This window comes from Barbus barbus, assembly GCF_936440315.1.
Source record: "Barbus barbus genome assembly, chromosome: 44".
NCBI classification, from domain to species: domain Eukaryota; kingdom Metazoa; phylum Chordata; class Actinopteri; order Cypriniformes; family Cyprinidae; genus Barbus; species Barbus barbus.
In genome coordinates, this window is record NC_136722.1 from 21771540 (window position 1) to 21788344 (window position 16805).

At 35.6% G+C, this 16805-nt stretch overlaps 1 protein-coding gene across 1 annotated transcript in view; it reads right to left on the reverse strand.

Annotated features, from left to right (window-relative positions):
* LOC306863275 (acid-sensing ion channel 1C) overlaps positions 1-12443 on the reverse strand; it is a gene marked incomplete at both ends in the record, with an annotated part of 84132 nt that extends 71689 nt beyond the window's left edge. Inside the window, one exon of the mRNA XM_079406523.1 lies at positions 11880-12443. Coding sequence (XP_079262649.1) covers positions 11880-12443 — 564 coding nt within the window. The remainder of the gene's footprint in view (positions 1-11879) is intronic.
* Positions 12444-16805: the final 4362 nt, after the last annotated feature.

The following is a 16805-nucleotide window of genomic DNA, read 5'->3' on the forward strand; positions in this document are numbered from 1 at the left end:
GACAGGATCGCTGCCTCGTCTAATGATTGGCGACTTCTTCCCTGGCAGTGGTGTGAGTTCACAGATATCTCGGTGTGTTTTAAACCAAACGTGCTCTTCAAATTGAGAGGAGATGTCTCTGATTGAAACAAATGACTAATTCCACACTTCAGTGGACGCAAATCACCCAGAAAAAAATATCAAGATTGAAGCAGGTCAACGCAGAAGACTTTGTTCAAAAAAATGGACTGGAGTGGGATCAAATCGATAAAGATGGGCATTTAAAGGACACTGTCGTTGCCTAGAGACATCAAGAGATGGAGCCCTTTTCTGGATTTAATCGAATGTAGAGACACAAATGTTAAAAAAAGTATATTCACTTATTTATGGGTCACTATTTGACAACTAAAGTCATTTCATCTGTTAGAAGCTATTTAAAAGCACCACACTTAAGAAATCTAAATAAAATGAAGGAAACATACTTAAAAGGTTTCAAATATACCTACAAAATATACTTAGTAATACACATAAGCTATTCGGTCTACTGAAGAACGAGAAATTAAAAACAAAACAAAATATAAACAAATAAATAAATAAATAAAAACAATAATTCTGGCCCATTTTCTATTAGTTGAATAGTATTTAACAAAAAGAAGATATGCAAAAATACATGAATATTAAAAATAAAAATCATACAAATTAACAAAGAATGATTCTGCCCCACCTTCCACTATAGTTAAAAAATTTTTTTTTAATTAATATTTAAAAAATACTAATAAAATGTATATAAATAAAAATAATTCTGCTCCATCTATTAGTTGCATTGTATAAAAAAAAGAAGCAAAAATAAATTAGTATTTGGATTATATAACATATAAAAATAAATGTCCTATTAGTTGCGTCATATAAGAAATTTGCAAAAAGAAATTAATTTTTAAAGATATTTATGAAAAATTTATATTAAACACTTTAAATAAGTCAATCAATTAATTAATTAATATAAATTTATTTATATTATAAATAAATTATATACAGTATAAAATTGCCAAAATAAAAGAATGTTTAAATAAAATAATAAAATAACTATATATATTTTTTAAATAATAATTTAATAATTTTGCCCCAGCTTCAATTATTTGGACAGCAAAAAAAAAAAAAGTATGTTCATTAAAGTCTTTTTCTGTACATTTGATTCTTAATGTTTAGTTATTTTGTTTTAATCACCTTTCATTGCAAACATTTATAGCAGCATCAATATTCAAATTACAAATCTTGAAAATATGTTATTTATACATGTATACGATCATATTCTGTATTTCTAGCGCCACCATCATCTTTGACAGTTTTAAAAACACAATCTTACAGCTGAACCATGTGGAGCATGATTTAATATGTAAGAATCAATTAAATACTGCTGACTTAGTAAATTAATAACATCTCTGTACAATGTTTGAGCTTCAGTCATGGAGAGAATCAGTATAAAGTCCTAGCATGAATCCATTAGCATAACCACTATGAGCACTGAATGAACAGGGACTATCAGACGCCACAGTCAGGCATCCGAGAGCGGGACGGATGAGCCTGAGGACGGAGATTACAGCAGGCGCTCCGCTCACACTGCTTTATTGCCTATGAATATAAGGATGTGGATTTCACAATATCTACAAGACAGCGTTTCAGCTCAGATTTTGACAAACGCATCATTTTAATGAGGGCAAAGTTGTTTTCTGACAGGATTTTATTGTATATTTGACGTATTCTTCTTTAAAATAATGTACCATGGTTTTTTTATTTTTTCCGGTTAGACCAGTGTATGGTTTGCCAACATTTTCAAGAATTTTTAGCAACATATTTTTGAAATGTGCATGTGTATATTTTTCAGTAAATGTGTGTTTCCTTATTCTAATTATATTTAACAAAAAAAATGTATTTAAAAACCATAAACATACTTTTAAGGAAAAATAATGGAATATGATGTAAAATGTGATTAATTATTATTAAATATTATATAAAGATGACATTTACATTACATTTAGTCATATAGCATATAAATATAAATATAGAAATATTAAATATTGTATAATTATGACATTAATGAAATAATTATTCATATTTGAATAAAATATTTATTGATATAAATAAATATATAAAAATAATAAAAAATATTTAAAATATTGTTTATAGTAATAATATTAAAATACATATTTAAAATAAATAAATAAATAATTGATTAAAATATTTATACGTGTGTGTGTGTGTGTGTGTACGCGCGTGTATATTAAAATATTTATATATTCTATTTAATATGTATGTTAAAATATTTATATTTACTTTAAATATTATTTATTTCCATTTCATTTATTCAAAATAAACATAATTGGTTTATAATTTCACCTATTCTAACTGATGTTTCCAAGACTATTACGAGAAATTCTTTAATAGAACTGCAGTTTCAACAAACGTTCATTTATTTCAGCCAGCTATACAATATTTTTTGGGTGACCTACGACTCAAAGTCAACAACAGTGCTCAATTTATCACTGAAGAACTTATGCTTAAAGTTTGAAAGATATAAAAACAACCACTGCAAGATAATGGGCATCGCTGAACCAGTAGGACAAGTGACACTTCTGTCAAATGGCCTGAAACTCTGTCACACTAGCAGTGGGACATTGGGTTCAGCAGCAAAAAATAAACTTGAGGTTACCGCAGCACAAAATTATTTACTTTCCACAAGCATTTCTCCCGTCAGCTAAACAAGTACCGCAGACACTGAAGGCACATACAAGATCCTTGTTCAAGCAGACAATCATTCCAGCACAGACAGGGTCAAAGCATCATAAAATGAATACTAAGTTGCCAAACTTTGTATAAAAATTCTTATCTGTAAGGGGGAGTGGGGTAGTCTGGTTCACATTTTACTTATGTTTTTCCCTAGGCAAGAAGAAATGAGATTGAGGAAAAATAAACACCTATTTTTATTTCAAGTAGGTCTGCTATCAACTGAAATTAGACTAACATAATTTAGGGTCAGGCCATATGATGCAGGGATAATTTGTTCTAAAACAGCAAAGAAAACAACAGTTTAGTAATAGATTAGAATTCCACATGCTTCATTTAATAATCCATAGCTCATGTTCTGTCAGCACAACAAAAATGTTTTTATACACTGTAAATTTACCAACATTTACATTTACATTTAGTGATTTAGCAGATGCTTTTATCCAAAGCGACTTACAAATGAGGACAATGGAAGCAATCAAAATCAACAAAAGAGAAATGATATGCAAGTGCTATAACAATTCTAAATTAGCTTAACGGATTACTTGACATGTAATTATACACAAAAATACATGTCTGGTCCAGTTCTGGTTAGGCCAGTATATGATTTTCCAACATTTAAAAAACATTTTTAGAAACATATTTTTTTTAATGTGCATATGTATATTTTTCAGTAAATGTGTTTTTCTTTATTTTAATTACATATTTAACAAAAACAAAAACTTTTCAAATTTATAAAAATTTTTGAGGAAAAATAATGGTATATATTAAATATTATTCATTATTATTAAATATATCATTTTGAATATATAATTATTAAACAATTATATTTACTATTTAAATATTTAAAATAAAATAAGAAATAAAATAACTGTTTAATATTATTAAAACATTTATTATTATTATTTATTATGTATTATTTAAAATATTTACTTTAAATATTACTTATATAAATATAAATGAAATATTCTAAATAATCCCAATTCGTTTAGAATTTCCCCTATTCTAACTGATGTTTCCAAGACTATCACAAGAAATTATTATTTATTTTAAATATTATTTACATAAATAAATAATATGAGGCAAGTAAATCTTAAAATATATATGTCAAAATAACTCATATTAAATAGTTTTTTTTATATACAATTTATTTATATTTATAATATATTAAAATAACAGACAGCTGTATATGATAGGCTCCGTGTATGTCCACAGGGCAAAAATTGCTAGATTAAGAGGGTGGCACATCTTACCCCAGTTTGCTCAAGATGTAATTGAGCAAGCTGCACATACATATTAAGAAGCAAAATGAGCTATTCCAGTTGTTAATTTCTGTACATTGATGCAGAATCATTTGTGAAAGAATCCCAATGCATCTGTGAATCAATTCCCCCAACCCTGTCCTCAAATGCCTGCTTGATTATTCACACTGCATCAGAACTGAGAATATCTGCATAAACCCATACAATGAATGAATCCCCACACTCCCAAGAAACATGTTCGCATACAGCTCAGCATCACTTTTTACAAACCGCTGCAAATGTGTGAACATATTTTAAGGCGCGCTGACCCGGCATTACCTTTAATGGTGGCTGCATTCGTTTTCCTGCCAAAAACACTGGCCTTTGACTCTCATGACTCATTTATAACGCAGCCCTCGCACACTTCGGGAGAATGATAGCGTCAGGAAGATCCTCGAAAAATTGTGCCGTTTCCCAAAAGCATCATAAAAGTCATTGATGTAGACTGTGACACCACTTCTGGCGAATCACCTCAAGTCAAACGACGAACATCATAAGCCGACGATCATGAGATGAGTGGCGTCGTCTTCTGAGGTTTCCTCAGCCGTGTTGCCACAAAAGACGCCGCCGTTGACTTTTAGAGCTAAAATCCGCCTCAATCTGTTCAAGCCCCTGGGGCTCAACAACAGTTAGTGTGAGAAACATAAAAAGTGAAGCGAATCTCATCTCAAAGAGGACTGCGAGCAGCAGGTCAAGATGAATATTGATCAAAGAGAGTCCGGGCTCAAAGCAAGCACCTGAGTAAAGGTTAGCGACAAATGCTTGAATTAGCTTAAAAAAGAAAGTTTGCAACTGACGACAAAACAAATCATAGACATCTCTTGAGACACCAAAGTCCATTTGTTTGTTGAACACAAGCTAGTTGTGCTCTGATAATGCATGCTGGTGCAAAGGCCTCGCTTTGTTTACACGGTTTCTTGCAGCACTTTGTATCAAACTTGCGACAGAAATACAACAGACGTGTGAACAATAGTGTAATCTAGAGTGAATCCCATCATGTCAGCTTGAATCGAAAGGGCATGAAAGTAAATTACCATAATTATAATCACGAGCAGTTAAGTTGCACTCGCTACTTTTGACATTAAACGGAACACGGTGTTATAAAGACGGAAGATGCTTGAAAGGCAGTATTCAAAAGACATCTATTATGTGATTTTTAAGTTTATCCTCTCACCCTTTGTATTTTCCTGATGTAGCGTGAACGGGACAATTAGATAATTTTTCTTTCATTGTGCATTGAAATAGTGGAAGGATGCTGTGGTACAGAGTGTGCATTAAACATACCCAGATATACTTCCAACAACAATCAAACACTATGCCCGGTTTTATTGCATTATAGATCAAATTGAGCTCTCTCAATATGAAAACACTCACCAAAGACGGAGCACAGATGAAATCTAGCTCTTTATCTGTAAACGTGACTTTGCCTGAACGTGACTTTGCCTGAATCGACATCTTTTGTTGGTGCTGGAACAACATGCCTGTCAAACAAACTTAACCTTAACCCTAATTCAAACAATTAAAGGCGCTGCGCATAAAATGTGTCTTGAGATGTCACCTGCAAAATAAAGTCCCATAATCGCTCCCTGCCTGTCAGTCAGCTTCACATCAGGTTTTTCAGGGAGGGCATGCGGCTGAAGGGATGAAGACAGGTTAAATCAATAGCTAAGTCTAGAAAAATGGCTTACAGCACCTTTAAGACTCCTAAAACAGAGAAATGATTGATTCATAAATCCTCAAGTATATGATTTGGGCTTTACCACTTGTAATTTATGGAGACTGTAGAGAAAGGGCGGAAAATCAAGGGAGGAAGACAACGATAAGGAGGATAAAGAGGATCAGACGTAAAAACAAGAGCACATCAATTTTTAAACAAATCACCTCTAGGAAAAATAAACCAGGATAGAGAAGTGAGAAAATAGGCATTCCAGTGAAATAATTTGTGAGAAAAAAAGAAAAAGAAAAACCTGTATGAATCCCAATTGGTAAGAGTTAAAGTACCTGTGCCTCAGACATTCCTGTGATGTCAATGTCACATACAAATATCAATCACAATACTTTACTGACACAGTCATGAACAATTCAGTCTGGGAAAGGGAAGTGGTGTGTGGCCAAGTATGGTGACCCATACTCAGAATTTGTGCTCTGCATTTAACCCATCCAAGTGTACACACAGTAGTGAACATACACCCGCAGTGGGCAGCCAATGCTGCGGCGCCCACCTACAATCCCTGCCGGGCCTGAGACTCGAACCCATGACCTTCAGGTTTCAAGTCCAACTCTCTATCCATTAGGCCACAACTGCATGGTGAACTGAGTCAAGAAAGCAGCTCTATCGGCTGAAAGAACTTTTAGTTTTATTCTATTCAAGTGCCTGAACAAAAATCTATCAAAAATGATGTCACCTCAATGTTATTCGACCTTTAATGCCTTTTAAAATGTAAGTAAATATACTACCTTTCAAATGTTTGTGGCCAGTATTTGAATGTTTTTGAAAGAAGTCTCTTCTGCTCACTAACGCTGCATATATTTGATCAAAAACACAGTAAAAAATGTAAAATATTATTACTATTTAAAATATCTGATTTATATTTGAGTAGGTCATAAAACGTAATTTATTCCTGTGATCAAAGCTGAATTTTCAGCATCATTACTCCAGTCTTCAGAGTCACATGATCCTTCAAAAATTATTATATTATGCTGATTTGCAGCTCAAGAAATATATCTTATTATTATCAATGTTGAAAAAAAAACTTTATTTTGTTGTGCTGCTTAATATCTTTGTAGAAAGAATTATTTCAGGATTATTTGGTGTGTAGAAATATTAAAAGAACTGCATTTATTTGAAATCTTCTCTAACAATCTTGTAACAATGTAAACGTCTTTGTCACTTTTGATCAATTTAATGCATCCTTGCTGAAAAAAAAATGAAAATTTCTTTTAAACAAACAAATACATATTTATCCTACTGAACCCAAACCAGTTGCTTAGCATATCTACACAAATGTTCAATTACACGTTATCATATGTTTTTGATACGTCAGGCATTTTAAACAGCTACCCATTGGGGTCCTTGGTGTATTTAACTCAACAGGCAAACTGAATAGTTCATGACAGCATAAAATAAAGCATGACAGAAAATGTACAACCCAGTCGATCAAAGTGACAGTTAATGACTATTTGTGTGCGCGCACACACACTCTCCCTTCCAAACTTAAACATTCTTACAGCCACAGATTACAAACTTGCCAGAATCTAATGCATTATGAGAATAAACATAAATCAGTAAAGTCATTGTGTTGCTTGAAAAACCTGACTAAACCCATTCCAAATGGCTTGATGAAGCTGTTTAGAATGAGTCACTGGCTGGACAAAAAAAAAAAAAACCCGGTTGCAGCTCAAGGCCCTTTGGACTTCAAGGCCCGGAGGCAACAGCCAAATCGGTCCTATGGTTAATCCGAGCCTGTGTGTCCCACATGGACATTACAGCTCAGTGTGTTTGTGCTGAATCCCATCTCAGACAAGGCAAAATATTTCACATAGCCTCATACTTCACATAGAATTTAATCAAACTATCCATGAAAATCCTTAAGTATAATTATTCCTAAATATATTAAATTTAATTATGTTATATTCTCTGCAAGAGATATCATGTACATACAATGTATAAATAAAGTTAAAAAAGGGAAAAAATGCATACAATTTTTGTGTTACAATCATTATCTGCCACACTATGTAAATGCATTGTAAAAAATAAATAAATAAATAAAAATGGGAAAACAATCTATGCAATTTTAATGTTTCAATTGTTATCAGCCACATTATGCAAATGCATTATAAAAAAGAAAAAGAAAGCGAAAACAATGCATCCAATTTTAATGTTACAACCATTATAAGCCACACTATGTAAACGCATTATATAAACATGGAAAAAAAGAATGCAATTTTAGTGTTATCATTTTCAGCCACAAACCACCACATATTGACAATGTCACATAAAGCTTTAACTGAACTTCTTTTTTGTTTTTTTAAATCAGAACATAACCGTTTTATGCACAAAGTTTCAGTGGACTAAAAGAAAGACAATGCACCTGAACTGTTTGAGCACAAGCACTGGAATACATAATGCACAATGTTCGACAAGGAATATATAATGCACTACTGTGTCTCTCACATAATGCATTTGTTTAAGGGCAGAACCTCATGAACCTCAGCATCAATGTTTGTGACCAGCAGCAATCTGACAGCTATTATAGTACTTTCAAAAAACCGTTTATATACACACGTATTTGTGCACATGCACACACAAATGCACAAAGTGACGGCTTTGGAGTCATCTCAACTACCTAGTGATTGTTTGTCATCACACATAACAATAGCAATTACCCATGAATGATTTGCAGTGCAATGCAATGCCTTGTTGCCAGGCAACACTCATGTTAATGAAGAAAGCCCTTTCTCTAAGGAAAAAAGTATAGGGCACGTTATTCGGCTGACAGAAGGGGGGCTTGAAAACGAGCTGGATCACAGAGATTCTTCCGTGATGCTCAAGTAGCTGAAAACAGATGTATGTAAGGTGCTGAGGGTTGTGCTTTTGAATGCTAAAATCCAGGATCCAGCTCCTGAGGGTTTCAAGAACAACACTGAATGTTAATAGGTACTTGGGTTTTCCCAAGTACGCTTAATTTTCATTAAGCACCGATTTCTCTCTAAACTAGGTAAGTGCGCTCTGGGCCCAGATGTTTTACACTGGTACTCAGCATTGATGTATATATTGTCAGGAGACCATATTGTAGATACCTGATCGCAACACTTATTTTCATTAGAGTCAATCAAAAGCCACTATAGAGATAATTAGCGTAATGTTTGCACTCAGAGTTTATGGCACTTTTAGTCCAGTTAATGACCCCCTATTGTACCTCATTTCTGTTCATTTAGGATACTTACGATGGAAATTAAAGGTAAATGATACAAAATAAGAAGCAGAGAATGCTGAACACAATAAATAATCTCTCTGCTAAGTATCTTATATATTAGATGGCCATTGTGCCAAATGAACTTGCACAACCTATTGACATCTCAATGGAATAGTTCACCCAAAAATCAAAATTCTGTCATTTATTCACTTTCATGTCTTTCCAAATCTGAGTAATTTCACTGCATGGAACACAAAAGGAGAAATATTTATTGGTCACTAAAAAATAAAATAAAAATAATATTAAAACATATTAGGGGTACACTGATGGCTTGGCCGATTATCGGTGCCGATATTAAGCATTTTATGGTTATCGATATTGGTCATTTTCAAAATTGATTTGCTGATAAAATAATTTAAAAGCATTTAAAGAAAGTTTTTTTGTCAGAGCCCTTGTTATACTTAATTTTGTCATTAATTGTCATTTTTACACCAGACATACATATGGGTTCAAAATATCAGTTATCCGTCTAGTATCTGTAATAATCGTATCGGCCCTGAAACACACATCTTGGTCGACCCCAAAAACATATGTGACCCTGGACCACAAAACCAGTCTCAAGTCACTGGGGTATATTTGTAGCAATAGCCAAAAATACATTGTATGGGTCAAAATTATAAAAAAAAAATTATTTTATGCCAAAAATCATTAGGATATTAAATAAAGATCATGTTTCATGAAGACATTTTGTACATTTCTTACCGTAAATATATCAAAACTTCATTTTTGATTAGTAGTATGCATTGCTAAGAACTTCATTTGGACAACTTTAAAGGCGATTTTCTCATTGTTTTGATTTTCAAATAGTTGTATCTCGGCCAAATATTGTCCGATCCTAACAAACCATACATCAATGGAAATCTTATTTATTCAGCTTTCAGATGATGTATAAATCTCAATTTCAGGAAAACTGACACCTAAGACTGGTTTTGTGGTCCAGGGTCACATATTAGTATGAACGGGGACTAAGGCACTCAAGCTTCAAAAAGCATGCCAAAGCATTCTAAAATATAATAAAAGCAGTCCATAGGACTTGCTATATACAAAGTCTTCTGAAGCCCTATGATGAATCAAAAAACTAAGATATTGCATGACTTCAGAGGACTTGGCACATAGTGTCAAATAGTGCATATGGTTTTATTTGGTCATTTTGGAGCTTTCAAGCTTTCACTTTCATTATATAAAAAGAGTGACCAGGATATTCTTCAAAATTTCTATTAAAGAGAATGCCATAATTGGATGGGTTAGAAATAGCACACATTTGAGTAAATAAAGAGCTGGTAAAATGTAAAAACTGTATCTTGAATGCAATGTAAGTCGCTTTGGATAAAAGCGTCTGCTAAATGCATAAATGTAAATGTAAATAATGACAAGTTTTATTTTGGGGTGAATTACTCCTCAAATCTTAATGCCTTTGCTACGAAAAACATGCAAATGTATATTTTGAACAAGTGTGGAAGACCTTAAGGCATAAAGAAGACTTTCCTCTCATTTCCTACCCCATCCATTTCTGACACCTGCAAAATTCGTATTATGATTGTGCATGCTGATATATAAAGCGTGCATAATGCCTTCTAGGAGGTGTGGACCTACATTAACCTCAATGTTCAACATCCCCTTAACTAAGAGCATAATTATAGCTGAAGTAATTTGTTCCACATGTCCAAACCAGGATCCAAGAATAAATTAGAATCAGTCACAGGACTTCTCAATATCTGGCACATAACTCTAAATGCTATGCATAAATTACATTAAAAGGAAATGCAAAAGCAGCAAATAGAAGAACACAGAAAAAACATCTCACAGGAACGCATCATCTAAGGAAACCACTGTAATCAATCACTATCACTGTGCGATGCGTGATAACACCTGTTTCACATTTGTTGCCCTCTTTTACACCAAATCTTCCTGTCTTTCATAGTCTGCCAGCCTTTCAGTGCAATAACTAACTGCAAAAATGTGACATTTCACTCTTTGCCCTCAGCTGCATTTATTATGTAATTTCTTTATTTGAACAAGGTATTTATTCATATAAGACCACAGCTAAGGCATAGCTAAAGTGCCAATGGAATGAAGTGGGAAATATTAAATAACAGAAATGCTCAACATGCTTTAGCCTACACTTTCCACAGATAAAACAAACCATTTTAATGCAAAGCTTCTTAAGTTCATCGGCGTAGCTCAGAACTTGCTTCTTGTCGATCTACATTCAATCAATTTCAAATGTGGTGATTATGTTTTAATTTAATCAAACTAGCCCATAAAGGATGCCTATTTTCATAAATTCAGTTTTCTTTGGATTAGAGCTGATTGCTTTTCTCCCTGAAAAATGGCAAATATTAAAATGAGAACATGTTCAATATCTTTATGCTAAAGTTACAATTCCCTCACTGCTGGCAGAAATTCATCTTGCCTTAGTTGTACATTTGTGCAATTACAGTTGGACTTGGTCAAGAACTGAGTGAGAGAGCATGTGCACTCTTGTAATGTCTTTTGAGAAGTAGCCATTTGACAGTCATTTTTGATTTTTACTGCCCAGCAGCCATTGATTCATAAATGTAATTGCATATTTCAACGTATAGATTTTTCAGCTGCAAATGGTTTCAAGGGGGGAAAAAGCTACACTGCACAAGCAAAAAACTGAGAAGTCTGTTGTCAACAAGGGAGTAGTCTGAAGGGGGAAAGAAACTAGTTTGCGTAATTCAATACACACCGTCTCAGTCAATGGCCCTGTATAGCTCATGTCGAACAATATTTTCCTATAGACCAACAGTGCTTGAACTTCAGTTTGCCACAACTTTTAACTGCAAACTAAGAAGAATATAGCACCATGGCAACTTACAGTGGTGAAGTTTAGAGGGACACATTCCTCCCCTCTGAAGGTGCACTGCAAGAGCATGTCGTTGATATCATGGCCCGTGCGATTGTAGAAATCCGTCATGTTGAACTGCTTGGGCTTGTAGTTGACAAAATTTGCCTTCTCCTTCAACAAAGCGAGGACTTCCGGCTCGGCCAGGTGAGGGTTAGCAATCTGATAATTCTCGTTGAGCAGTGCCAGCAGCTCCCCAACGTGGTACAGATCGTTCTTTGTGATCTTCGAGAAACGAAACTCATTGAGGTTGCAGAAGGTGATGGCCGGAAAGGTGAGGTTGGGCGCCGCCACCTCGTCGAGTTTGGTGACGTGGGGGAACTCGAAGTAGTAGTACACTCTGTCCATGCACACAAACATCAGGAGACCCAAAGAGCCCATGAAGGACAGCGTCCATAAGAAGCGACGGAACGTCATGTGGCCATAGGCGAATATGTGGCTCATGCCATGTAGTGTGGAGGAGTTGGCGAAAACTTGCAGGCTGGACGGCCTCACGCTTTCAATGCTGTCCTCAGAGTCTCCCTTCATGGCTGTCATTGGTATCCAGGGAGACAAATGATAGAAAGTGTGCAAAGAGGCAAGTCTAAACGCTTGAAAAAGCAGCAAGTCTTTGAAGAGGTTCTTTACGATTTCTCAAGGAGCTTTCTAGTTAGTGGCAGTCCACACTCCATCCGCAACCTCTTCCACCGTCTCTAAAAAAGCAGCTGTCATACCATGCAGAACCAAACACAATGACAGCTCCAGAAAGACCAAGTCATATGAAAAGACAGGAGTGACGCCGTCCGGTTTCTGAGGGACAAAGCACAAAGAAGTGAAGGGAAACCAAAACACACTGATGGAAATGAAAGATCTCGCCTTGGCGAGAGCAGCTGATTGGAGTGTGCCTCCTCCAGTCGGCACAGAATGGCTTTACATCGCTATGACAATGGCACGGAATGAATTAGTGAATGGGAAGATTACAAGCGCCGAGCATCAGTTGCTCATTGCCAGCTACGTCCCCCTGCGCCACTCCCCTGCTGAAAATCAAGGGTCACAGACCTCCTCTCCTAGCCCACCTCTGCGTTTGACAGCCTAAGCCAGGTTCCTCGTCTCTCCTGGATTCACAGCGAGCCGTGGCAAGCGCTGCCTCCTGATGTTTTGGAAAGCCAACGTGGTGGTCTCGCCCCGGACAGCGAACGTTTCTTCCTCCAGATCTGGAAATGAGGATTTATGCACCTCTGCCGGCTGCCTGCCACCCCTCCTCTCTCTCCGTTGCTCTTTAGTAGTCAGGATCCATCCCACTGCTGAGCGTCTGCTTCACCACAGCCTCTGTGTGTGTGCGCGAGAAACATGGGGGGAGGGTGCTAGCTGGGCTGGGGGTGCTTCGACTCTGGGTTTCGTATGATAGGAAAAGCTCTCAATGTGCAATGCTGTATTTCAGCTACAGGTAGAAGCAACCATCTGCACCAAGTGATTGTATCCGAGGAGGTTGGTTTTGCAGGGAAGCACATGCTCATTTTCCCCACTAAGCCTGCATATTAATGTAGCTGGAGTTTGACAAGAGATTGGAGATGATTTTGTATCTTTCTGAGTGTGAACGGACGTATCCGTCATTAGAGACCAACTTGATTTATGGACTGAGGTTCAATCAATGTGCATTGTTTTTTGGGGAGTTAATAGCTCAGGGATCATTTGCAAATCCAGCCTTAAGTGACATGAGATTACGGCTGCTATAATGCTCAAGGGAGATAAATTACCATAACAATGGGTGAACGGCCAGGGATAGAGATCCTTCTCAACCGAATTAAATCAATATCCAATCAATGTCCCAAGAGGAGGTTGGGATTTAAAGACATAATACTTTACATTTATATTATATGTATTTTTTTAAATAGATGCAATTCAGTTGACGTCAAATTTTGTTTGCAGTCCAATAGAAAATAAAAATAGCTTTCAGAACTGTTCACAGAGCCCAGATGGAGTTTGTGCATATGCATTCATATTCTGACTTTTGCAAATATTGTAATGTCTGGATCCTGTTTACAGGCTCTCCATTATAGCAAATATGCTGAGCATGAGGATTAGCATATTACAATATTATTCTGCATATTTCTACATGTAAATTACTGTGAACGGCATTCTGTGAATCGGTTGTTATGTTTAGACTCAGCAAGCTTGCCATGTGTAGGGTAGCATTTCCAAAACAAGTCTTTGAATAAAAGGCAGACGGATAAAGCGACAACTAAAACCGGTTTATATTTCACATACCTCTGCATGATTGATTACCAGACATTCCCGGATGCGAAAGATGTGGTTTAGCTATTTGTTAACAAGGCAAAATACAAGAGCAGTACTTTTGAGATGCGCTATTAAGAATGAAGAGCAAAGGATGGAAAAACAGTGTTACTAAACTAGATTTAATTTTAAAGCTGGACTTTAAAAGAAGGAGAATCGCATTATCAGAGAGTGGGCGCTGCCTCCCACTTCCAAACATCACCATTGAGCTTTTAACATGCCACTGGCCTGACCAAATGTGCTAATCGCTTTATTTCCACTGTTGCGCTCTGGGAGATAGTGATTGGTGTTTTGAGTATGTTCCTACTTTCACCTGAGGGCTGAATGAATAAAAGATTGTACATGGTGACCAGTGATCGACAGCTGAAATCATATCAAACACACGATGACATGAGCTGAGTCGCCAACAAAACCACCGTGAAACTAATTTACTCAACGAAAGCGTAAAAAAAAAAAATAGCAACCTATTAGCTGATTTTAGCCATTATTGGCAGGAAATCACTTGCAGGCTTTTTGTCTAATTGTTTATTGGTCTCCTGCATCGACCTGGAGAATTTTTGCTTCGACTTGCTATAACAATGCAGTTTTGAGGGCTTTCTTACTCACTTGACCCGTTTCTTAACCATTTATCTCTTAGCCAACCATCTGTGGATTTGCTTAACTGTTTTGGGTCATTATCCTGTTGCTGTTTCAATTGGTTTTCACTTCAGTTTAAGACCGATGAATAATACCTGGAACATCACTAGACAATTAAATTAACTTGGGAAGATGCAGAAGACATTCTACTGCCGTTTTTAGACTGGAACAGAACTGAATTCAAAATTGAAGAAGAGGCTCCTTTACAAATCATGAGTGTAAATGTAAACTGGCCAGACCCTAAAAGAAGTTAAATTGAAATTACAGGAGCCATTATATGTTATGTGGCTCCACTATATACATATTATGTATATACTGTTTAACCAATATGTGGTTAAACAGTATATACATAATATATATAAAAAAATATATATATTTTTTTTAGAACATGACCAATCCTTTCACTAGATAAGACCCTTACTCCTCAGCTGGGATCATAGAGCCCTTTGAAGCTGCACTGAAACTTCAATTTGGACCTTCAACCCATTGGCCACAATTGAAACCCACTATATGGTGAAAAATCCTAACATGTTTTCCTCAAAAACCTTAATTTCTTTTCGACTGAAGAAAGAAAGACATGAACATCTTTGATGACATGGGGGTGAGTATAATTCTCAGGAAATTTTTATTCTGGAAGTGAACTAATCTTTTAACTGTTTTGGGTCATAACCCTGTTGCAGGGTCTCCACATATGGCAGTTTCAATGGGTTTCACATCAGTTTAAGATGGATGAATAGCTAATACCTAGAACACCCGAAGACAATTAAATTAACTTGGGAAGATACAGAAGACAGTCTAAAAATGGCAGTAGAATATGCAACAAAACTGAATTCAGAATCGAAGGTGGCCCCATTTTCAAATCATGAGTGTAAATGTGAATTGGCACACCTTAAAGGAAGTTAAATTGAAATGATAAAATCAATTAAAAATGGAGCACATTTCTGCTATGTAGTATGTATTTGAGGGAACATATGGACCACACAATGATTGATTTGTTTGACATATAATCAATTTTTTCAAAGCTTCATTCAACAACCACATGAGCACTTGACATCTGTCAAGAAAAGCACAACAGCATGTCAATGCTGAAAGCTTGGCACAAACCATGAGATTTCTTCTCCAGGGAGTCGACCTCTGGACGTAAGAGGCCACGAGGAACAGGTTTACTGTCATTCATAAACCGGTTTACATCAACTGGAGTACTCACACTCTCTAGCCAACCCGCTATGACTCCACTTTTCCTGCTTTTGAACAACAATGCAACAATTAAGAGATCATTTACCCTAAAATGAAAATGCTTTAAACATTTGAAAAGATTTGCTTTACATTTGGATGCAAACCCAGCTAATGATGTTATGTTTGAATAGGAAATTAGATGTGACATACGTTGGAGAAGTTCAATTTCAGTCTATTCCTCACACAAATCTATTTATGATTTTTACACTTTTCAGGGTTGAACAACGTTAAAGGGGTCATGATCTGGCTCCATTTTTTTTTATTTTGGATTATTTCTATTCTCTGAGGTCCACTTATAATGTTATCAAGATTTTTAGAAAAATACAAATTTATGAGTGATAGGCTATTTTCTGTCCTGTTTTTAACCCCCCTCATCAGAACGCTCTGTTTAAATAGGCGTGGCAGATTGTAGACTCTGAAGTAAACACCCACTGCTATGATTGGCTAACCTACGTCCTTCACAGATGTACGCTGCAGTGATTTAGGTTAAAAATGCATAATTACTCATATCAAACGATCTGTATAACAGACAAAACAATAGTGATCACGTAATAAAAACATTTACTCGCAGTGTGGCACTTCTGTGGTGTGACATCTGATCCAATATAGCCAGAACAGCATCATCTTTTAGTTTCAATCTTTCTGAAAATCCTGCAATGAATTGTGCCTTGTTTTTAAACAAATCCGCACTAAAATGAACTGATCAAAGGACCAAGTTCTTACTGACGAGCTCTGGCATTTCATTAAAAATAG